The sequence below is a fragment of the Malaya genurostris genome, chromosome 2 (genome assembly GCF_030247185.1).
Source record: "Malaya genurostris strain Urasoe2022 chromosome 2, Malgen_1.1, whole genome shotgun sequence".
NCBI classification, from domain to species: Eukaryota; Metazoa; Arthropoda; class Insecta; order Diptera; family Culicidae; genus Malaya; species Malaya genurostris.
Window position 1 is genome coordinate 23,815,930 of NC_080571.1, and position 26,783 is coordinate 23,842,712.

At 33.7% G+C, this 26,783-nt stretch overlaps 1 protein-coding gene across 4 annotated transcripts in view; it reads right to left on the bottom strand.

The window, feature by feature from the left end:
* The window catches only part of LOC131430220 (adenylate cyclase type 6), a 387,241-nt gene that overhangs the window by 141,264 nt on the left and 219,194 nt on the right, over nt 1–26,783 (bottom strand). For all 4 annotated transcript variants that reach the window (XM_058594974.1, XM_058594977.1, XM_058594975.1 and 1 more), the window contains one exon: nt 16,489–16,634. In XM_058594974.1, coding sequence (XP_058450957.1) covers nt 16,489–16,634 — 146 coding nt within the window. The remainder of the gene's footprint in view (nt 1–16,488; nt 16,635–26,783) is intronic.

Genomic DNA, 26,783 nt, shown 5'->3' on the forward strand with positions numbered 1-26,783 from the left:
ATCATAATTATAGAATACGATGACTGTAATAATGCAGTTGAAAAAAAAAATAAAAATAAATTAGAATAAAAGTATTGACTGAATTTTTTACTGTAGATTCCGATTTAACCGATATAATCAACTACGCAGCCGGTTGATTGTGGTATATAAATTTGAGTATATAAAGGTTAAATGTGATAGCTTATTAAATTCTACTCAATAACGATTTTATTTTCTGTTCGGATGATACAGTTAACTTCAGACTCATATTGTTCGTATATGCCAACTGTTTTATTTAATAATGCACATAAGCAAGAGTTTGTTTTCAGATTTTCCAGTTTCTCACCCTTTAGAAGTGTTTAATTGATCCCTAAAGTAATTCCGGCAGAAATGAGGTGAACAAATCCGTTTGGTATGAGGTTCGGTGATCGCACAAAAAAGATTCCATTGAATTAATCTGAAATTAACTAAATTATGTATATCAAAACTTTATCTGGTTTGAATTTACATATAACTGTTCGTAGGAAACGAATAGAAAGATACTGTATCTCCTTCCTTAGAAGCTTTTTCGAAGGCGGCGAAAGAATGTTAACTGCAAATAGAAAAATAATATTTAATAATAAAATTCAAGCACTTACCTGCACTCAGCTTTATCATAATTTGCATTGATGATGATCCACATTATTTAATAGCTCTCCGGAATTCACTAAATAAGAGGAAAAGACACAAAAATTCAAAACGGTGGAATTATTCCACAACTAAACTGTTTGTTTATTTATTCCGGTGCTCCTTGGTAACCACAGCATAGCAACTTAAACAGTGTTGCTCGAATAGTTAGTTTTTGTCATTTTCAAGGGGTCGCTATATTTATGGTAACTGGTGGTAAATCACTCACGAACACTTTTTATTCCGATTTTCCTTCGGAGTGTCTGGTCGTGTCGTCGCTTCAACTCAACACAGTTTCGCCGTTTTTGTTCACCCTTCTCTTTGTCGGGTTGTCCAGTTGCACTATTAGATTTATTGCAGAATAGACGATGGTAAGAACAAATGTTCTACCCATTTTCAGGATAATACAAATTATCTTCTCCTACTTTACTCCTCCCCCTCGGTAGGAAAAACTTTCCTGTGTTTCAATACGAGACAGGAAAGAATTTACTTTGATTAATCGAAGGAGGAGCTGCATCAATTTTCTCCTGTAATGGAAGAACCTTTCGTGCTGTAAATTTTCCTGGAGAACGGGAAAATTCAGCAACCGAACTTCATTTGATACTGACTTTAGTTCAAGTACGTTGGCAAGAGCCTGCTGTCAAAAGTTGGCAAGAGCTCGAAGGTTATCGTCGTATGCCGGAAATATTGAACACATTATCTTAAACCCATAGTCCCGGAAAATCGATTTTGACTTGCTGGCTCCGAAATGGCTTTAACTGTTGAGAACCTCAAAGCAGCAATTTACGTTGGGTCTTTCACCAACAGTCATGTGAAAGCGTTCATTAATTGTTTCGTGTTGGAAACGACTTTTGACGTTCGTTCTAAAAAGCACTTCGCCTCATTTGATGAAACTTGCACTCTATATAAAGACTAGCAAGGTTATATATTTTGTACCGGATATGTCAAGTGACAGTTTCTCTTTAATCACTCTATCTTTCGATTATTGTGATGTGATTAAAAAGATTTTCATTGATTTCACTACTCTGTTTAAAAGTCGAAAGTTTCCGGTATCATTTTATGCAAAGAGTTGAGTGATAAACGTGGAAACCGCTTGGTAATTAATAGTAGAGAAAGTAAACAAAGACAAACTGTCACTTGCTTATACGCTTTAATGAAAAATCAACCGAGAATTGTTATATGAAATTTCAAATTAGGGGTAAAATCTACAAGTCAATGCTTGCTACGATGCACCCGTTCACTAGACAATCGGACAACGGCTATACTCATCCAACGATGGCGAAGAGTAGATTGGTATCCATGTTCCGGTTTCATATAAAGACTTTCTCGAAGATTTCATCGATGATTTATTACGCAATTTTCAAGAAGCTTGGTGGCTATGAAATTCTCGAACAATACAAGATTTGGAGTTCATGAACCGAGCGTATTCATTAGGAAATTCTTTCCTTTTAGAGCGCCATATTTGGAAACGACACTAATACTAGTATGAATATGTATTACACATCAATATTTTTATTTTTGCGTTGCGTGTGAGTGCTGCGTTTGTGACGATGTCAACTTTTATTTAATGCGACGTGCGCACTGCGAACGGAATACTAAAATAATTATTTTCAATTATTGTAAGCATTTCTATTCCTTGAAAGGACTGATTTATAGAATTTCATCCGTCGTTGTTAATTATGCGACTCCAGTTGCTCCAATGCAAACGACCAGCAGCGAAATGCTTACTACGGGTTCGAGCGACGTCGCAGGTTTGAGAAAGATCATGAGTTTTTTTCTTTGATACCAAATATTTAAAAAAAAACTTAAGTTTTGAATTATTTGTGGTTGTGTCAAATAACTGCAAAATTTATCCTACATTGACGACCATATTTCGGATGGCATTTAGCAAAAATTATGCTAATACGTTAAATACAACAAACGATATCCACGTTAAAAACTGATCACTCTCCTAGAGGATATTTTTCCAAGGCGACCCACAGTAATGTTGAACGTGTTCATGTCAAAATGCATTAAATTCAAGAAACTCAAAAATTTGAAGAAATTTATAAAATTCAACAAATTTAAGAAATTCAAGAAATTCAACAAATTCAAGAAATTCAAGAAATTCAAGAAATTCAAGAAATTCAAGAAATTCAAGAAATTCAAGAAATTCAAGAAATTCAAGAAATTCAAGAAATTCAAGAAATTCAAGAAATTCAAGAAATTCAAGAAATTCAAGAAATTCAAGAAATTCAAGAAATTCAAGAAATTCAAGAAATTCAAGAAATTCAAGAAATTCAAGAAATTCAAGAAATTCAAGAAATTCAAGAAATTCAAGAAATTCAAGAAATTCAAGAAATTCAAGAAATTCAAGAAATTCAAGAAATTCAAGAAATTCAAGAAATTCAAGAAATTCAAGAAATTCAAGAAATTCAAGAAATTCAAGAAATTCAAGAAATTCAAGAAATTCAAGAAATTCAATCAATTCAAGATATTCAAGAAATTCAAGAAATTCAAGAAATTCAAGAAATTCAAGAAATTCAAGAAATTCAAGAAATTCAAGAAATTCAAGAAATTCAAGATATTCAAGATATTCAAGAAATTCAAGAAATTCAAGAAATTCAAGAAATTCAAGATATTCAAGAAATTCAAGAAATTCAAGAAATTCAAGAAATTCAAGAAATTCAAAAAATTCAAGAAATTCAAGAAATTCAAGAAATTCAAGAAATTCAAGAAATTCAAGAAATTCAAGAAATTCAAGAAATTTAAAAAATTCAAGAAATTCAAGAAATTTAAGAAATTTAAGAAATTCAAGAAATTCAAGAAATTTAGGAAATTCAAGAAATTTAAGAAATTCAAGAAATTCAAGAAATTCAAGAAATTCAAGAAATTCAAGAAATTCAAGAAATTCAAGAAATTCAAGAAATTCAAGAAATTCAAGAAATTCAAGAAATTCAAGAAATTCAAGAAATTCAAGAAATTCAAGAAATTCAAGAAATTCTAGAAATTCAAGAAATTCTAGAAATTCAAGAAATTCAAGAAATTCAAGAGATTCTAGAAATTCAAGAAATTCAAGAAATTCAAGAAATTCAAGAAATTCAAGAAATTCAAGAAATTCAAGAAATTCAAGAAATTCAAGAAATTCAAGAAATTCAAGAAATTCAAGAAATTTAAGAAATTCAAGAAATTCAAGAAATTCAAGAAATTCAAGAAATTCAAGAAATTCAAGAAATTCAAGAAATTCAAGAAATTCAAGAAATTCAAGAAATTCAAGAAATTCAAGAAATTCAAGAAATTCAAGAAATTCAAGAAATTCAAGAAATTCAAGAAATTCAAGAAATTCAAGAAATTTAAGAAATTTAAGAAATTTAAGAAATTCAAGAAATTCAAGAAATTCAAGAAATTCAAGAAATTCAAGAAATTCAAGAAATTCAAGAAATTCAAGAAATTCAAGAAATTCAAGAAATTCAAGAAATTCAAGAAATTCAAGAAATTCAAGAAATTCAAGAAATTCAAGAAATTCAAGAAATTCAAGAAATTCAAGAAATTCAAGAAATTCAAGAAATTCAAGAAATTCAAGAAATTCAAGAAATTCAAGAAATTCAAGAAATTCAAGAAATTCAAGAAAATTCAAGAAATTCAAGAAATTCAAGAAATTCAAGAAATTCAAGAAATTCAAGAAATTCAAGAAATTCAAGAAATTCAAGAAATTCAAGAAATTCAAGAAATTCAAGAAATTCAAGAAATTCAAGAAATTCAAGAAATTCAAGAAATTCAAGAAATTCAAGAAATTCAAGAAATTCAAGAAATTCAAGAAATTCAAGAAATTCAAGAAATTCAAGAAATTCAAGAAATTCAAGAAATTCAAGAAATTCAAGAAATTCAAGAAATTCAAGAAATTCAAGAAATTCAAGAAATTCAATCAATTCAAGATATTCAAGAAATTCAAGAAATTCAAGAAATTCAAGAAATTCAAGAAATTCAAGAAATTCAAGAAATTCAAGAAATTCAAGAAATTCAAGAAATTCAAGAAATTCAAGAAATTCAAGAAATTCAAGAAATTCGAGAAATTCAAGAAATTCAAGAAATTCGAGAAATTCAGGAAATTCAAGAAATTCAAGAAATTCAAGAAATTCAAGAAATTCAAGAAATTCAAGAAATTCAAGAAATTCAAGAAATTCAAGAAATTCAAGAAATTCAAGAAATTCAAGAAATTCAAGAATTCAAGAAATTCAAGAAATTCAAGAAATTCAAGAAATTCAAGAAATTCAAGAAATTCAAGAAATTCAAGAAATTCAAGAAATTCAAGAAATTCAAGAAATTCAAGAAATTCAAGAAATTCAAGAAATTCAAGAAATTCAAGAAATTCAAGAAATTCAAGAAATTCAAGAAATTCAAGAAATTCAAGAAATTCAAGAAATTCAAGAAATTCAAGAAATTCAAGAAATTCAAGAAATTCAAGAAATTCAAGAAATTCGAGAAATTCAATAAACTGGACAGCTTAAATCTCTTATTCTTATAAATCAGTCATTATTTCGATCCAAGGTCTAATTTTGTAAACGCGCTTCCGTGTGACAGACTGGCGTCGGTTAGCTGGATGACGCTGAGTCAATTTAGTTTTGCGTCAATCGTGTTCGAAAATTTTTTTTGGAAATTTTTAGTTTTTGGGTTTATACGATTTTGGTGCATTGTAGTGACGGTCTGGTTAGTTCTTTGATATGGCCATTCCGTGTTGAATGCTCTTGATTACGTTGAAAATACAATTGATATTGTGTCTTGACGGGCTAAACCGGACAAAAAAGTGTAGCCCATTCGGACACATAATTTTTTACTTGAAATTCTTAACGGATCGTTGAAACATATCCGAATATTGATATCTATACCTCAATTCTTCTTCTTTTCACTTACTTAAACTAGATTTGCTTTTCCAATTTTCAAAAAGTGTCCGGCTAAGCCCCGGTCTCCACCATTCGAAAAATTGCAGAGGTTCGATTTCAAAAATTCAAAATCTTCAAGAAATTTCAGGAATTCTAGGAATCAAAGTGAAAGTGTTCATTTGTTAATGGATGGTATGATTTTATAGATTTTAATTAGAACCAAATTATCAACATTTTTTTAGCCGTTTTTCCTGGGCGATTTTACGAATTCATATTCAAAGTAGAATCCATATTCAAAGTAGATTCGAGGAGGAATCAACGAAAATTTAAAGACGATTCAAACATGATTTAAAGAAAATTCAAGAAAGATTTGAAGAAGTTTCAAAGAAGATTTTAACGGTATTTGAAATGTATTTAAAGAAAATGTAAAGAACATTCAAGGAAGATACAAATAGATTCAAAGAAGTTTCAAAGAAGATTACAAGATCAAGGACTCGAAGAAAATTCAAAGAAGGAAAAGATTAAAAAAATCGGCATTGAAGCATGAATGCTGAAAGAAATGGGTAAGATTTCAGAATCTAGAATTCAAATCTAGAAGATTGGAAGAAGATTTGAAGAAGATTCGATCAGGATTTAAAGAAGATTCGATCAGAATTGAAAGAACATTCAAAGACGATTCAAAGTAGATTCAAAGGAGATTCTAAACAAATTCAAAGAAGATTCAAAGTAGTTTCGAAAAGAATTTAAAGATGATTTGAGACATGACGGTGACGATCTTTTTTTGGCGCATAACAACGGTCCTCCGTGAAACTGGCAACAGTGATAATAAACTAGTGACCCTGCTGAGTGACCATCACCATATTTAAAATGCAACTGTCAAAATGTGAGAGCCCTTCCGAATCGTTACTTTATTAGTAAATATTCAGATTTGATATTACATTTCAATTTTTTTTAAATTATCGGCACCATGTGGACGATATACAGCTGTTGCGCATTTTATGTATTTATTTATTTACAGTAGATAAGTGAAAGTTAGAATTCGTTGGCAGTAAAGCTACACACGATCGGTTCCTTGAATACTGAAGAACATCGGAAAGCTCGGTATTCAACTTGTTTGTTTCAAATCAATTCTTATGAAACGTGTCGGAAATTGAATGCCTTAGCTTATGTTTTTCTGTTTTCAGTCTTCGCTCGGAAGTTAGTTTTGGATCGAAAAAAGTTCTAGTCCTAATACGCTATTTATAGAAACAAAAATTCAGAGTACCGTTCTGCAGTCTAATTGGATGAGGATTATTTTCTGAATAAATAATAACTCAAATTATCGATATATGTTCGTTCAAATTGGGACTTGTGTTTACTTTGGATCCACGTTAGGAATAGCTTCATGTAACATCAATACCAGGTTTTTTCCAAAAAACTACAAGGATCAGCCCCATGGGGTTGTTCGAGCCATTGATGTGGAATTAGGCAACCAAAATTTCTAATGATCGACATTTTCAATTAATCGTCACACTTTAGAATGCGCAAATGCACGAGAGTCTGCTTAGTCTTTATTATGAACCAACACAGAACACGCGAACCCAGAATATAGACTATATTTGTCGTGATTTGTATTTGTTTTTTAGCCAACGAAATTACATCAATAGCCCAAACGTATGCAATTATATGTTTATACAAGCTTGCGATACAGATATCGATATTTAGGCTTTTTTTCGGCAAGCTTGTGTTCAAGTTTTGTATGCAAGTAGTTATTTTTATAGCGTTTCTTTACCATTACTACCAATCTGTGATTTCGGTTGAAGCGATAAACTTTTTCTCATTATCTATCGAGTTCATCTTATATAAATAAGAAATTAATCTTATGCATTAAAAATTTACCCTGGGGTAGTTGTCAATTTCTCAGGCGAAACGACATAACATGGGATTTCATCCAATCTTGCATGACACAAGATCAGAGCATAGCAATTAAAGCTTCAAATCGTTTCATGGCACTTTTTGTCTTGCTGTTTAGCAACAACCTACCTCTAGCAAGCTACGTGTAGGACTGAAACGTTAGCTATAATTTTGCTCCTATTTATAGATTCGCGTGCTTCGCTTTTGCATCGATTGACCAATCAGAGCGCTGCTTTCCCTTTGATATATCGCTTACTCCTTCAAAACCGTCGACTATGGCAGGGAAATCCGGTTTGCCGGAGATTTTTGCAGACGAAATAGGACACTGCTAGCTAATAATCAACATTTTAATGATATACAATTAAAAATACATGGCTATGAACATTCAAATCAATACGTAGAAATATTTCCAATCAAATGGTGACATGATATTAATAATTGATACAAAATTGACTGTGCTGTAATTGTTCAAAACCTGACCACATTTCTACGTGTATTTTTCTTGAGTTTCTAGTTTGCACTACTATATAGAAAACAAAAATGTGTTCCACATTAAAATCTTTCCTTTGTCTGAAACTAAAATAAGATTCACCTGCCTCGACGGCTATGTACTTCAATTCGACTTGCTCTATTACGTTCCATAGATCAGTAACTGAAAAATATTCAAATGGATTGAAATTTATTTTCAACGCTCCAACAAATTGCGATCTTTGATTGAATACTCTCGAGAGTGATCCCAGCAATATTGACACCCTCACTCAGAACGTTACCTTCGATTTGGACCGGCCGGAATAACATCAATGAGAATATAGTTGCACATCAGTGCGGTAAACGAATCCATTCCTCTCGTTTGAATAGCGATAGTAGATTTCAAAGAAGATTCAAAAAAGATTCAAAAAAGATTCAAAGAAGTTTCAAGAGTAGATTTAAAGAAGATTTGAAGAAGATTTGAAGAAGATTCAAAAAAGATTCAAAGAAGATTCAAAAAAGATTCCGGAGAAGATTCAAAGAAGATTCAGCGAAGATTCAGGAGAAGATTCAAAATAGATTCAAAGAAGATTCAAAGAAGATTCAACGAAGATTCAAAGAAGATTCAAAGAAGATTCAAAGAAGATTCAAAGAAGATTCAAAGAAGATTCAAAGAAGATTCAAAGAAGATTTAAAGAAGATGCAAAGAAGATTTAACGAAGATTCAAAGAAGATTCAGGAGACGATTCGAAGAAGATTCAAAGACGATTCAAAGAAGATGCAAAGAAGATTTAAAGAAGATTCAAAGAAGATTCAGGAGACGATTCGAAGAAGATTCAAAGACGATTCAAAGAAGATTCAAAGAAGATGCAAAGAAGATGCAAAGAAGATTTAAAGAAGATTCAAAGAAGATTCAGGAGACGATTCGAAGAAGATTCAAAGACGATTCAAAGAAGATTCAAATAAGATTCAAATAAGATTCAAACAAGATTCGGAGAAGATTCAAAAACGATTCAAATAAGTTTCAAAGAAGAGTCATAGCAGTTTCAAAGAAGATTCAAAAAAGATTCAAAGAAGATTCATAGCAGTTTCAAAGAAGATTCAGAAGAAGATTCATAGCAGTTTCACAGAATATTCAAAGAAGATTCAAAGAAGATTCAAAGAAGATTCAAAGAAGATTTAAAAAAGATTCAAAGAAGATCCAAATAAGATTTAAAAAAGATTCAAAGAAGATCAAAAGAAGACTTAAAGAAGATTAAAAGAAGATTCGGAGAAGATTAAAAAAAGATTCAAATAAGTTTCAAAAAAGATTCAAAGAAGATTCAAAGAAAATGCAAAGAAGATTCAAAGAAGATTCAAAAAAGATTCAAAGAAGATTCAAATAAGATTCAAAGAAGACTCAAAGAAGATACAAAGAAGATTCTAAAAAGAATCAAATGGTAAAAGGAAAATCCCAACTTTGTAACATTAAACAAAATTTCTAGAGGCAAGTGTGTACGAGGAATCTAAACTTCGTTCGGTTATGTTCCGGCAGCGAACGGAATTTGCATCTTCAAATTAGAGTAGCTGGTAATTAGACGGCTAGAAAGAATGACTAATTTGCACTCTACTATGCTTCGTGACGCCATAGGTACCTCATAAAATAAACAAACAACGATTATGACACCCGCTCTGGCCACATGTTAGCGTAATTTGTGAAGTATGCACGTTGCACACCTTTTATGAAATTAGTAGCGGAAACCCACAACCAACAAACCAACGGCATTCGGTGGCATCTTTCTTGAAATACACGCTCCTGCACTTGGTTAATTAGCTAGCGACCGACAGCCCGGGTACAGTAGAAGGAATAGCAATTCGCAACCTGGCAAATGGAAATGTGAGATAGCAGTCATGTCAGGCAAAAGGGAGAACCTTTTCGTTTATAATTGTGCAATAATTACTGCAGTCGAGATGGTAATTATCTAATGAATCTTGCAGCGAACTGAAGGTGGAGTCAACTTTTTCGGTTACCACTCGAATAAGTAAATTAGATCTTATAATGAAATCAATGGAAATTGGAAATTGATTCGGATCCAATTCATCCGGTAGGAGCTGGAAACTACTCCGTCGTTTAACGTTGTCAAAAGTAGCTTAGCATCTTGTTACAGCTTCAGCCGGAATAAATCGGTAATTCCTTCCGGTAAGCGATTGAGAATCATGGTGCTTCATACTAACAACCAAAACATTCTTGTTCCGCCCATTTAGCTCGTCAAATGAAAATGCTTTTCACGCGCCTCAAATGAACCCGGGCTGTGGAAGATTAGGATGGTATTAAGTTTTGCTTCGTGGGATTTTGCCTGCTGCCGGGGAACTGAGATTCAACCCAATAAAGCTACGATGATGGGCCGGTTGGCAGTCAGCCGAATGTTGGCAGCAATGGCTAAGAAGCTTTGCTTCCTGCTTCTATCAGCAGTAATGGCAAACATCAAGACGGTTCGAGAGTGTTGGGTGGAAATGCGATGCGTACCCCGAAAAAAAGAGCTTAGCACTGAATGTGGGTGGTGCTGGGAAAGGAACCGGAACGTGACGGAGAACTGCAAAAAAAGCACACAAACACACACGAAAACTGATTGACGTCCTTAGCTTATGTACATTCGAGAAAAATTTCATCCATAAATCTCCTTCCATGTCTAATTTAGTACCCTCGAACGGAACTCAAAACATTTTCCAACGGAGAATGTGTCATGTTGATGAACTTTGTTTAACAATATTAACCCTTTTAGATACTTGCCAACTCAGGAAAACTGCAAACTGCAAATAATAGCACACTAAAAATGGCTTCAGGCAGACAAAAATATGTTTCCAACATTTTGCCTTTATCTCTGCCCATCCTCAGATCGTTCCCAACGCAGCTAGTCCGGTCGGTCGACCAGGAAAAATAGAGAACATTAAGTTTTGCTCGGTGACTGCTCGGTCCATGGCGAAATGCTGAAGAGGAAAAGAGTTGCTAAAGTTTGCCGAGCACAAGACGATGTCGGCACGTAGCAAGAACTGCACTCTCGGAATCTCCATGCACTACCGACGGCATCGCATAGCAATGATCACATCGTCGTACATCGTTATGATAGGGTATAAAAATCAATGTTGTGGTAATAGTTTCCCTTACTCCTTTGAGGAATAACTTTTCAAAAACTTGGCAGGCTTCCTCCCGTTGCTGGCATACGGTCTGTGGCAATGGCAAGTGTGGAAAAACACGTTCTGTGTTATTATGCTGGTGCTGTACTGTAGTCTTGTTTGTGAAAAAAATTAATCTTTCATATCCGATACTTTTTTTCATGGGAAAAAAATTCAAATACATTTCGTCTCTTATTTAATATGGCTTCGACTGAAAATCACATCCATTTTTGTAGTATTCAATGCCATTATTGCAGCAGTTTTTATCGAGCTTTTATGTCATGAATTATGAACTTGCCGTTTGTTGAAAGCATCGTTTATTTAAATTTGCTTGAATTTCTTGAATTTCTTAAATTTCTTAAATTTCTTAAATTTCTTAAATTTCTTAAATTTCTTAAATTTCTTAAATTTCTTAAATTTCTTGAATTTCTTGAATTTCTAGAATTTCTTGAATTTCTTGAATTTCTTGAATTTCTTGAATTTCTTGAATTTCTTGAATTTCTTGAATTTCTTGAATTTCTTGAATTTCTTGAATTTCTTGAATTTCTTGAATTTCTTGAATTTCTTGAATTTCTTGAATTTCTTGAATTTCTTGAATTTCTTGAATTTCTTGAATTTCTTGAATTTCTTGAATTTCTTGAATTTCTTGAATTTCTTGAATTTCTTGAATTTCTTGAATTTCTTGAATTTCTTGAATTTCTTGAATTTCTTGAATTTCTTGAATTTCTCGAATTTTTTGAATTTCTTGAATTTCTTGAATTTCTTGAATTTCTTGAATTTCTTGAATTTCTTGAATTTCCTGAATTTCTTGAATTTCTTGAATTTCTTGAATTTCTTGAATTTCTTGAATTTCTTGAAATTCTTGAATTTCTTGAATTTCTTGAATTTCTTGAATTTCTTGAATTTCTTGAATTTCTTGAATTTCTTGAATTTCTTGAATTTCTTGAATTTCTTGAATTTCTTGAATTTCTTGAATTTCTTGAATTTCTTGAATTTCTTGAATTTCTTGAATTTCTTGAATTTCTTGAATTTCTTGAAATTCTTGAATTTCTTGAATTTCTTGAATTTCTTGAATTTCTTGAATTTCTTGAATTTCTTGAATTTCTTGAATTTCTTGAATTTCTTGAATTTCTTGAATTTCTTGAATTTCTTGAATTTCTTGAATTTCTTGAATTTCTTGAATTTCTTGAATTTCTTGAATTTCTTGAATTTCTTGAATTTCTTGAATTTCTTGAATTTCTTGAATTTCTTGAATTTCTTGAATTTCTTGAATTTCTTGAATTTCTTGAATTTCTTGAATTTCTTGAATTTCTTGAATTTCTTGAATTTCTTGAATTTCTTGAATTTCTTGAATTTCTTGAATTTCTTGAATTTCTTGAATTTCTTGAATTTCTTGAATTTCTTGAATTTCTTGAATTTCTTGAATTTCTTGAATTTCTTGAATTTCTTGATTTTCTTGAATTTCTTGAATTTCTTGAATTTTTTGAATTTTTTGAATATCTTAAATATCTTGAATTTCTTTGAATTTCTTTGAATTTCTTGAATTTCTTGAATTTCTTGAATTTCTTGAATTTCTTAAATTTCTTGAATTTCTTGAATTTCTTGAATTTCTTGAATTTCTTGAATTTCTTGAATTTCTTGAATTTCTTGAATTTCTTGATTTTCTTGAATTTCTTGAATTTCTTGAATTTTTTGAATTTTTTGAATATCTTAAATATCTTAAATATCTTGAATTTCTTTGAATTTCTTTGAATTTCTTGAATTTCTTGAATTTCTTGAATTTCTTGAATTTCTTGAATTTCTTGAATTTCTTGAATTTCTTGAATTTCTTGAATTTCTTGAATTTCTTGAATTTCTTGAATTTCTTGAATTTTTTTAATTTCTTTAATTTCTTTAATTTCTTGAATTTCTTGAATTTCTTGAATTTCTTGAATTTCTTGAATTTCTTGAATTTCTTGAATTTCTTGAATTTCTTGAATTTCTTGAATTTCTTGAATTTCTTGAATTTCTTGAATTTCTTGAATTTCTTGAATTTCTTGAATTTCTTGAATTTCTTGAATTTCTTGAATTTCTTGAATTTCTTGAATTTCTTGAATTTCTTGAATTTCTTGAATTTCTTGAATTTCTTGAATTTCTTGAATTTCTTGAATTTCTTGAATTTCTTGAATTTCTTGAATTTTTTGAATTTTTTGAATATCTTGAATATCTTGAATTTCTTTGAATTTCTTTGAATTTCTTTGAATTTCTTGAATTTCTTGAATTTCTTGAATTTCTTGAATTTCTTGAATTTCTTGAATTTCTTGAATTTCTTGAATTTCTTGAATTTCTTGAATTTCTTGAATTTCTTGAATTTCTTGAATTTCTTGAATTTCTTGAATTTCTTGAATTTCTTGAATTTCTTGAATTTCTTGAATTTCTTGAATTTCTTGAATTTCTTGAATTTCTTGAATTTCTTGAATTTCTTGAATTTCTTTTTCTAATTTCTAATTTCTAATTTCTAATTTCTAATTTCTAATTTCCAATTTCCAATTTCCAATTTCCAATTTCCAATTTTCAATTTCAATTTCCAATTTCCAATTTCCAATTTCCAATTTCCAATTTCCAATTTCCAATTTCCAATTTCCAATTTCCCATTTCCAATTTCCAATTTCCAATTTCCCATTTCCAATTTCCAATTTCCAATTTCCAATTTCCAATTTCCAATTTCCAATTTCCAATTTCCAATTTCCAATTTCCAATTTCCAATTTCCAATTTCCAATTTCCAATTTCCAATTTCCAATTTCCAATTTCCAATTTCCAATTTCCAATTTCCAATTTCCAATTTCCAATTTCCAATTTCCAATTTCCAATTTCCAATTTCCAATTTCCAATTTCCAATTTCCAATTTCCAATTTCCAATTTCCAATTTCCAATTTCCAATTTCCAATTTCCAATTTCCAATTTCCAATTTCCAATTTCCAATTTCCAATTTCCAATTTCCAATTTCCAATTTCCAATTTCCAATTTCCAATTTCCAATTTCCAATTTCTAATTTCTGATTTCTAATTTCTAATTTCCCATTTCCCATTTCCAATTTCCAATTTCCAATTTCCAATTTCCAATTTCCAATTTCCAATTTCCAATTTCCAATTTCCAATTTCCAATTTCCAATTTCCAATTTCCAATTTCCATTTTCCATTTTCCAATTTCCAATTTCCAATTTCCAATTTCCAATTTCCAATTTCCAATTTCCAATTTCCAATTTCCAATTTCCAATTTCCAATTTCCAATTTCCAATTTCCAATTTCCAATTTCCAATTTCCAATTTCCAATTTCCAATTTCCAATTTCCAATTTCCAATTTCCAATTTCCAATTTCCAATTTCCAATTTCCAATTTCCAATTTCTAATTTCTAATTTCTAATTTCTAATTTCTAATTTCCAATTTCCAATTTCCAATTTCCAATTTCCAATTTCCAATTTCCAATTTCCAATTTCCAATTTCCAATTTCCAATTTCCAATTTCCAATTTCCAATTTCCAATTTCCAATTTCCAATTTCCAATTTCCAATTTCCAATTTCCAATTTCCAATTTCCAATTTCCAATTTCCAATTTCCAATTTCCAATTTCCAATTTCCAATTTCCAATTTCCAATTTCCAATTTCCAATTTCCAATTTCCAATTTCCAATTTCCAATTTCCAATTTCCAATTTCCAATTTCCAATTTCCAATTTCCAATTTCCAATTTCCAATTTCCAATTTCCAATTTCCAATTTCCAATTTCCAATTTCCAATTTCCAATTTCCAATTTCCAATTTCCAATTTCCAATTTCCAATTTCCAATTTCCAATTTCCAATTTCCAATTTCCAATTTCCAATTTCCAATTTCCATTTTCCATTTTCCAATTTCCAATTTCCAATTTCCAATTTCCAATTTCCAATTTCCAATTTCCAATTTCCAATTTCCAATTTCCAATTTCCAATTTCCAATTTCCAATTTCCAATTTCCAATTTCCAATTTCCAATTTCCAATTTCCAATTTCCAATTTCCATTTTCCAATTTCCATTTTCCAATTTCCAATTTCCAATTTCCAATTTCCAATTTCCAATTTCCAATTTCCAATTTCCAATTTCCAATTTCCAATTTCCAATTTCCAATTTCCAATTTCCAATTTCCAATTTCCAATTACCAATTTCCAATTTCCAATTTCCAATTTCCAATTTCCAATTTCCAATTTCTAATTTCTTATTTCTTATTTCTAATTTCTAATTTCTAATTTCTAATTTCTAATTTCTAATTTCTAATTTCTTATTTCTTATTTCTTATATCTTATTTCTTATTTCTTATTTCTTATTTCTTATTTCTTATTTCTTATTTCTTATTTCTTATTTCTTATTTCTTATTTCTTATTTCTTATTTCTTATTTCTTATTTCTTATTTCTTATTTCTTATTTCTTATTTCTTATTTCTTATTTCTTATTTCTTATTTCTTATTTCTTATTTCTTATTTCTTATTTCTTATTTCTTATTTCTTATTTCTTATTTCTTATTTCTTATTTCTTATTTCTTATTTCTTATTTCTTATTTCTTATTTCTTATTTCTTATTTCTTATTTCTTATTTCTTATTTCTTATTTCTTATTTCTTATTTCTTATTTCTTATTTCTTATTTCTTATTTCTTATTTCTTATTTCTTATTTCTTATTTCTTATTTCTTATTTCTTATTTCTTATTTCTTATTTCTTATTTCTTATTTCTTATTTCTTATTTCTTATTTCTTATTTCTTATTTCTTATTTCTTATTTCTTATTTCTTATTTCTTATTTCTTATTTCTTATTTCTTATTTCTTATTTCTTATTTCTTATTTCTTATTTCTTATTTCTTATTTCTTATTTCTTATTTCTTATTTCTTATTTCTTATTTCTTATTTCTTATTTCTTATTTCTAATTTCTAATTTCTAATTTCTAATTTTTAATTTCTAATTTCTAATTTCTAATTTTTAATTTATTATTTCTAATTTTTGATTTCTAATTTCTAATTTCTAATTTCTAATTTCTACTTTCTATTTTCTACTTTCTACTTTCTACTTTCTACTCTCTACTTTCTACTTTCTACGCTCTACTTTCTAATTTCTCATTTCTCATTTGTTATTTCCAATTTCTTTTTTCTAGTTGCTAATTTCAAGTTACCAGTTTCTTATTTCTAATACCTATTTTGTTCCTTTTTCAGTTCTTTTATTTTTGATTTCTAATTTCAGATTTCGGACTTCTGATTGCGGATTATTTATCTCTGTGATTAGACTTCCTAACACCAATTCCTATGTTTTGAACTCTGATTCTCAGATTCTCAATTTTACATATGAAAATTCAAACATGGGAAAGCATAAAAGTAAAATGAATAATTCATGGAATTTCGTGCCGCGCAAAGTTTCTCTGATGACAGCACAAACAACTTAACGATAAGAACTGAAATCCAATAAATCACTTACCTGAACATTCTTAAATTTATGCGAACAGATGATTCCGTTGAACAAACACTTGACGTGACTCCAGCACCGCGTGGAATCGCACACCCCATCGATGCTGCCAGTGCCATTTCGGTCGCCATTATTCAGTGGCTCGAGTTCGTCTGGGACTGCAAATGAGAGAAAAAAAAGAAAGAAATAAACCCGAACATTACCAATACCGTTTTCATACACGAATCGGCATCCGTTTGCCGAATAAATGACTACACATTTACGTCTCGACGAAACGCCGAAATTGATGTTCTTCGATAACGCGAGCAGATATTAAAACATCAAATTTCACTTCGTCTTCATGGCAACCGCCGTCGTCACACAACGCTATCAATTTTGCCATTATCGCCGATTACTTGGATAATGCCCGGAGCACGCACGTACTTTATCCTTATTTTTTTTTGCTCAATTCGGTTTCGCCCCTCAACTCACTATCTCGGTCTCACTCTTTACCGGTATCTAATGGCATTAGAAAATATTAGTTCACCGCATGAGGCAACACAAACCTGCTCGAGTTCCGAAAAAAAGCGCATCACCAGACAAACCGGCCGCCGTCACCGCCATTACCAGCATCGGCGCCGTTTAAAAGTGTACGAAAATAACGATCCTAAGCGGAGATTCGTTTACGGGGAGCTGCCAGGGTCGTGTCAAAGCAAAAGGCTCCACAAGAAAAAAAAAATAACGGGCACAATATTAGATTTTTCCTGGTCCCCTGAAAGCTGCTTTTCCCATCCGAACACGCCAACAGCCCGAGGAACTTATCGTGCGGAAAAATCTAAGGTAACAAATGACAGCTTAAATGGGGAAATTTGTTTGCTTCCATTTTGCGATGGAGGATTTGTCGGAATGTTTAATGAGCGTTTAAATCAGTTCATTTTAGTGATTAAATATTCGGGACACTACAAAGTTTTAAAAATGGTTACGGAAGCCATCTTTATTTACGATGTGTTGAAGGGAGATACGGAATGCTTGGCCTACTTGATTCAAAGAATCTGTTTTTTTTTGGTTCTGTGTATCGAAAAGAAATGCACTCGAATAAATAAAGTGTCAATTAAAATGTGTTTTGATCTAAAATTCTCATCCAAAATTGTAACAACAGTTACGACTTCACTACAGTCTCTTGGATCTCACCAATCTCATCATGAAAACATTGCACTCAACGGAAATGAGCCGGTCCGGAAGTCGTAACACTTATATCTCAACTTAAAAGCAAACAATGGTCGGAATAATACAGTTCACACATAATGCGCATAATGCACTTGCGAATAGAAAATGTCAGAACTCATTGCAACACTCTGGACAGCAAACATCCGGCGGCGGGGTAGGGGGGTCCAAGAAAAATCCAGGCGAAAAACTCCCGGTGGAAATTTATTTGAATATTCATGAGGTTCTCTGTTCCGACATAATGAGCAAGCTGTTTTGGAAGCTGGCGAAATGGATGATTATTCCGAAGAGGTTTGCCCTGTCTCCGAGTCCAATTATGGAATTATGAAGCGTGTTTTGGCTGCTTTTAACAACAGGAAAGGCGTCGCCGGCATCGTCATTTGTATGGTTTGGTTCATCATTCGCTGGGTTGAAATAGGAGGGAAGTTTTGCCAAGAGTTCTCAGAAGACGGTGGATGTTTTGGGTATTATTTCATTATTTCCATACTCATTTGGTAGCTAATGTACTTCATCGGCATCGGAGGATGTTTTCTTCTGTGGAAAATACTTGTGAATGATAGTCCTAAACTTCTGAATTTAGCGGCTAATTGTGTAAATGGTCTTTTTAAATCAAATTGCACAATAGCAAGAATACGTTCGGTCATCTTAAAATTCAGAGACATAAAGCATGTACATTAAATGGATTAAAAATGTGTATAAATTAAAATAAACTGCTACAATTCATCGCATTGTACTATGCAAATTTGCGGCTTTTGTCTGACTTCGGTTAGATTCCCGTAATTATCATATGTGCGGCGCTCTTAGGCGACAGTTCAATTTTCAGACTAGACTAGACTAGACTAGACTAGACTAGACTAGACTAGACTAGACTAGACTAGACTAGACTAGACTAGACTAGACTAGACTAGACTAGACTAGACTAGACTAGACTAGACTAGACTAGACTAGACTAGACTAGACTAGACTAGACTAGACTAGACTAGACTAGACTAGACTAGACTAGACTAGACTAGACTAGACTAGACTAGACTAGACTAGACTAGACTAGACTAGACTAGACTAGACTAGACTAGACTAGACTAGACTAGACTAGACTAGACTAGACTAGACTAGACTAGACTAGACTAGACTAGACTAGACTAGACTAGACTAGACTAGACTAGACTAGACTAGACTAGACTAGACTAGACTAGACTAGACTAGACTAGACTAGACTAGACTAGACTAGACTAGACTAGACTAGACTAGACTAGACTAGACTAGACTAGACTAGACTAGACTAGACTAGACTAGACTAGACTAGACTAGACTAGACTAGACTAGACTAGACTAGACTAGACTAGACTAGACTAGACTAGACTAGACTAGACTAGACTAGACTAGACTAGACTAGACTAGACTAGACTAGACTAGACTAGACTAGACTAGACTAGACTAGACTAGACTAGACTAGACTAGACTAGACTAGACTAGACTAGACTAGACTAGACTAGACTAGACTAGACTAGACTAGACTAGACTAGACTAGACTAGACTAGACTAGACTAGACTAGACTAGACTAGACTAGACTAGACTAGACTAGACTAGACTAGACTAGACTAGACTAGACTAGACTAGACTAGACTAGACTAGACTAGACTAGACTAGACTAGACTAGACTAGACTAGACTAGACTAGACTAGACTAGACTAGACTAGACTAGACTAGACTAGACTAGACTAGACTAGACTAGACTAGACTAGACTAGACTAGACTAGACTAGACTAGACTAGACTAGACTAGACTAGACTAGACTAGACTAGACTAGACTAGACTAGACTAGACTAGACTAGACTAGACTAGACTAGACTAGACTAGACTAGACTAGACTAGACTAGACTAGACTAGACTAGACTAGACTAGACTAGACTAGACTAGACTAGACTAGACTAGACTAGACTAGACTAGACTAGACTAGACTAGACTAGACTAGACTAGACTAGACTAGACTAGACTAGACTAGACTAGACTAGACTAGACTAGACTAGACTAGACTAGACTAGACTAGACTAGACTAGACTAGACTAGACTAGACTAGACTAGACTAGACTAGACTAGACTAGACTAGACTAGACTAGACTAGACTAGACTAGACTAGACTAGACTAGACTAGACTAGACTAGACTAGACTAGACTAGACTAGACTAGACTAGACTAGACTAGACTAGACTAGACTAGACTAGACTAGACTAGACTAGACTAGACTAGACTAGACTAGACTAGACTAGACTAGACTAGACTAGACTAGACTAGACTAGACTAGACTAGACTAGACTAGACTAGACTAGACTAGACTAGACTAGACTAGACTAGACTAGACTAGACTAGACTAGACTAGACTAGACTAGACTAGACTAGACTAGACTAGACTAGACTAGACTAGACTAGACTAGACTAGACTAGACTAGACTAGACTAGACTAGACTAGACTAGACTAGACTAGACTAGACTAGACTAGACTAGACTAGACTAGACTAGACTAGACTAGACTAGACTAGACTAGACTAGACTAGACTAGACTAGACTAGACTAGACTAGACTAGACTAGACTAGACTAGACTAGACTAGACTAGACTAGACTAGACTAGACTAGACTAGACTAGACTAGACTAGACTAGACTAGACTAGACTAGACTAGACTAGACTAGACTAGACTAGACTAGACTAGACTAGACTAGACTAGACTAGACTAGACTAGACTAGACTAGACTAGACTAGACTAGACTAGACTAGACTAGACTAGACTAGACTAGACTAGACTAGACTAGACTAGACTAGACTAGACTAGACTAGACTAGACTAGACTAGACTAGACTAGACTAGACTAGACTAGACTAGACTAGACTAGACTAGACTAGACTAGACTAGACTAGACTAGACTAGACTAGACTAGACTAGACTAGACTAGACTAGACTAGACTAGACTAGACTAGACTAGACTAGACTAGACTAGACTAGACTAGACTAGACTAGACTAGACTAGACTAGACTAGACTAGACTAGACTAGACTAGACTAGACTAGACTAGACTAGACTAGACTAGACTAGACTAGACTAGACTAGACTAGACTAGACTAGACTAGACTAGACTAGACTAGACTAGACTAGACTAGACTAGACTAGACTAGACTAGACTAGACTAGACTAGACTAGACTAGACTAGACTAGACTAGACTAGACTAGACTAGACTAGACTAGACTAGACTAGACTAGACTAGACTAGACTAGACTAGACTAGACTAGACTAGACTAGACTAGACTAGACTAGACTAGACTAGACTAGACTAGACTAGACTAGACTAGACTAGACTAGACTAGACTAGACTAGACTAGACTAGACTAGACTAGACTAGACTAGACTAGACTAGACTAGACTAGACTAGACTAGACTAGACTAGACTAGACTAGACTAGACTAGACTAGACTAGACTAGACTAGACTAGACTAGACTAGACTAGACTAGACTAGACTAGACTAGACTAGACTAGACTAGACTAGACTAGACTAGACTAGACTAGACTAGACTAGACTAGACTAGACTAGACTAGACTAGACTAGACTAGACTAGACTAGACTAGACTAGACTAGACTAGACTAGACTAGACTAGACTAGACTAGACTAGACTAGACTAGACTAGACTAGACTAGACTAGACTAGACTAGACTAGACTAGACTAGACTAGACTAGACTAGACTAGACTAGACTAGACTAGACTAGACTAGACTAGACTAGACTAGACTAGACTAGACTAGACTAGACTAGACTAGACTAGACTAGACTAGACTAGACTAGACTAGACTAGACTAGACTAGACTAGACTAGACTAGACTAGACTAGACTAGACTAGACTAGACTAGACTAGACTAGACTAGACTAGACTAGACTAGACTAGACTAGACTAGACTAGACTAGACTAGACTAGACTAGACTAGACTAGACTAGACTAGACTAGACTAGACTAGACTAGACTAGACTAGACTAGACTAGACTAGACTAGACTAGACTAGACTAGACTAGACTAGACTAGACTAGACTAGACTAGACTAGACTAGACTAGACTAGACTAGACTAGACTAGACTAGACTAGACTAGACTAGACTAGACTAGACTAGACTAGACTAGACTAGACTAGACTAGACTAGACTAGACTAGACTAGACTAGACTAGACTAGACTAGACTAGACTAGACTAGACTAGACTAGACTAGACTAGACTAGACTAGACTAGACTAGACTAGACTAGACTAGACTAGACTAGACTAGACTAGACTAGACTAGACTAGACTAGACTAGACTAGACTAGACTAGACTAGACTAGACTAGACTAGACTAGACTAGACTAGACTAGACTAGACTAGACTAGACTAGACTAGACTAGACTAGACTAGACTAGACTAGACTAGACTAGACTAGACTAGACTAGACTAGACTAGACTAGACTAGACTAGACTAGACTAGACTAGACTAGACTAGACTAGACTAGACTAGACTAGACTAGACTAGACTAGACTAGACTAGACTAGACTAGACTAGACTAGACTAGACTAGACTAGACTAGACTAGACTAGACTAGACTAGACTAGACTAGACTAGACTAGACTAGACTAGACTAGACTAGACTAGACTAGACTAGACTAGACTAGACTAGACTAGACTAGACTAGACTAGACTAGACTAGACTAGACTAGACTAGACTAGACTAGACTAGACTAGACTAGACTAGACTAGACTAGACTAGACTAGACTAGACTAGACTAGACTAGACTAGACTAGACTAGACTAGACTAGACTAGACTAGACTAGACTAGACTAGACTAGACTAGACTAGACTAGACTAGACTAGACTAGACTAGACTAGACTAGACTAGACTAGACTAGACTAGACTAGACTAGACTAGACTAGACTAGACTAGACTAGACTAGACTAGACTAGACTAGACTAGACTAGACTAGACTAGACTAGACTAGACTAGACTAGACTAGACTAGACTAGACTAGACTAGACTAGACTAGACTAGACTAGACTAGACTAGACTAGACTAGACTAGACTAGACTAGACTAGACTAGACTAGACTAGACTAGACTAGACTAGACTAGACTAGACTAGACTAGACTAGACTAGACTAGACTAGACTAGACTAGACTAGACTAGACTAGACTAGACTAGACTAGACTAGACTAGACTAGACTAGACTAGACTAGACTAGACTAGACTAGACTAGACTAGACTAGACTAGACTAGACTAGACTAGACTAGACTAGACTAGACTAGACTAGACTAGACTAGACTAGACTAGACTAGACTAGACTAGACTAGACTAGACTAGACTAGACTAGACTAGACTAGACTAGACTAGACTAGACTAGACTAGACTAGACTAGACTAGACTAGACTAGACTAGACTAGACTAGACTAGACTAGACTAGACTAGACTAGACTAGACTAGACTAGACTAGACTAGACTAGACTAGACTAGACTAGACTAGACTAGACTAGACTAGACTAGACTAGACTAGACTAGACTAGACTAGACTAGACTAGACTAGACTAGACTAGACTAGACTAGACTAGACTAGACTAGACTAGACTAGACTAGACTAGACTAGACTAGACTAGACTAGACTAGACTAGACTAGACTAGACTAGACTAGACTAGACTAGACTAGACTAGACTAGACTAGACTAGACTAGACTAGACTAGACTAGACTAGACTAGACTAGACTAGACTAGACTAGACTAGACTAGACTAGACTAGACTAGACTAGACTAGACTAGACTAGACTAGACTAGACTAGACTAGACTAGACTAGACTAGACTAGACTAGACTAGACTAGACTAGACTAGACTAGACTAGACTAGACTAGACTAGACTAGACTAGACTAGACTAGACTAGACTAGACTAGACTAGACTAGACTAGACTAGACTAGACTAGACTAGACTAGACTAGACTAGACTAGACTAGACTAGACTAGACTAGACTAGACTAGACTAGACTAGACTAGACTAGACTAGACTAGACTAGACTAGACTAGACTAGACTAGACTAGACTAGACTAGACTAGACTAGACTAGACTAGACTAGACTAGACTAGACTAGACTAGACTAGACTAGACTAGACTAGACTAGACTAGACTAGACTAGACTAGACTAGACTAGACTAGACTAGACTAGACTAGACTAGACTAGACTAGACTAGACTAGACTAGACTAGACTAGACTAGACTAGACTAGACTAGACTAGACTAGACTAGACTAGACTAGACTAGACTAGACTAGACTAGACTAGACTAGACTAGACTAGACTAGACTAGACTAGACTAGACTAGACTAGACTAGACTAGACTAGACTAGACTAGACTAGACTAGACTAGACTAGACTAGACTAGACTAGACTAGACTAGACTAGACTAGACTAGACTAGACTAGACTAGACTAGACTAGACTAGACTAGACTAGACTAGACTAGACTAGACTAGACTAGACTAGACTAGACTAGACTAGACTAGACTAGACTAGACTAGACTAGACTAGACTAGACTAGACTAGACTAGACTAGACTAGACTAGACTAGACTAGACTAGACTAGACTAGACTAGACTAGACTAGACTAGACTAGACTAGACTAGACTAGACTAGACTAGACTAGACTAGACTAGACTAGACTAGACTAGACTAGACTAGACTAGACTAGACTAGACTAGACTAGACTAGACTAGACTAGACTAGACTAGACTAGACTAGACTAGACTAGACTAGACTAGACTAGACTAGACTAGACTAGACTAGACTAGACTAGACTAGACTAGACTAGACTAGACTAGACTAGACTAGACTAGACTAGACTAGACTAGACTAGACTAGACTAGACTAGACTAGACTAGACTAGACTAGACTAGACTAGACTAGACTAGACTAGACTAGACTAGACTAGACTAGACTAGACTAGACTAGACTAGACTAGACTAGACTAGACTAGACTAGACTAGACTAGACTAGACTAGACTAGACTAGACTAGACTAGACTAGACTAGACTAGACTAGACTAGACTAGACTAGACTAGACTAGACTAGACTAGACTAGACTAGACTAGACTAGACTAGACTAGACTAGACTAGACTAGACTAGACTAGACTAGACTAGACTAGACTAGACTAGACTAGACTAGACTAGACTAGACTAGACTAGACTAGACTAGACTAGACTAGACTAGACTAGACTAGACTAGACTAGACTAGACTAGACTAGACTAGACTAGACTAGACTAGACTAGACTAGACTAGACTAGACTAGACTAGACTAGACTAGACTAGACTAGACTAGACTAGACTAGACTAGACTAGACTAGACTAGACTAGACTAGACTAGACTAGACTAGACTAGACTAGACTAGACTAGACTAGACTAGACTAGACTAGACTAGACTAGACTAGACTAGACTAGACTAGACTAGACTAGACTAGACTAGACTAGACTAGACTAGACTAGACTAGACTAGACTAGACTAGACTAGACTAGACTAGACTAGACTAGACTAGACTAGACTAGACTAGACTAGACTAGACTAGACTAGACTAGACTAGACTAGACTAGACTAGACTAGACTAGACTAGACTAGACTAGACTAGACTAGACTAGACTAGACTAGACTAGACTAGACTAGACTAGACTAGACTAGACTAGACTAGACTAGACTAGACTAGACTAGACTAGACTAGACTAGACTAGACTAGACTAGACTAGACTAGACTAGACTAGACTAGACTAGACTAGACTAGACTAGACTAGACTAGACTAGACTAGACTAGACTAGACTAGACTAGACTAGACTAGACTAGACTAGACTAGACTAGACTAGACTAGACTAGACTAGACTAGACTAGACTAGACTAGACTAGACTAGACTAGACTAGACTAGACTAGACTAGACTAGACTAGACTAGACTAGACTAGACTAGACTAGACTAGACTAGACTAGACTAGACTAGACTAGACTAGACTAGACTAGACTAGACTAGACTAGACTAGACTAGACTAGACTAGACTAGACTAGACTAGACTAGACTAGACTAGACTAGACTAGACTAGACTAGACTAGACTAGACTAGACTAGACTAGACTAGACTAGACTAGACTAGACTAGACTAGACTAGACTAGACTAGACTAGACTAGACTAGACTAGACTAGACTAGACTAGACTAGACTAGACTAGACTAGACTAGACTAGACTAGACTAGACTAGACTAGACTAGACTAGACTAGACTAGACTAGACTAGACTAGACTAGACTAGACTAGACTAGACTAGACTAGACTAGACTAGACTAGACTAGACTAGACTAGACTAGACTAGACTAGACTAGACTAGACTAGACTAGACTAGACTAGACTAGACTAGACTAGACTAGACTAGACTAGACTAGACTAGACTAGACTAGACTAGACTAGACTAGACTAGACTAGACTAGACTAGACTAGACTAGACTAGACTAGACTAGACTAGACTAGACTAGACTAGACTAGACTAGACTAGACTAGACTAGACTAGACTAGACTAGACTAGACTAGACTAGACTAGACTAGACTAGACTAGACTAGACTAGACTAGACTAGACTAGACTAGACTAGACTAGACTAGACTAGACTAGACTAGACTAGACTAGACTAGACTAGACTAGACTAGACTAGACTAGACTAGACTAGACTAGACTAGACTAGACTAGACTAGACTAGACTAGACTAGACTAGACTAGACTAGACTAGACTAGACTAGACTAGACTAGACTAGACTAGACTAGACTAGACTAGACTAGACTAGACTAGACTAGACTAGACTAGACTAGACTAGACTAGACTAGACTAGACTAGACTAGACTAGACTAGACTAGACTAGACTAGACTAGACTAGACTAGACTAGACTAGACTAGACTAGACTAGACTAGACTAGACTAGACTAGACTAGACTAGACTAGACTAGACTAGACTAGACTAGACTAGACTAGACTAGACTAGACTAGACTAGACTAGACTAGACTAGACTAGACTAGACTAGACTAGA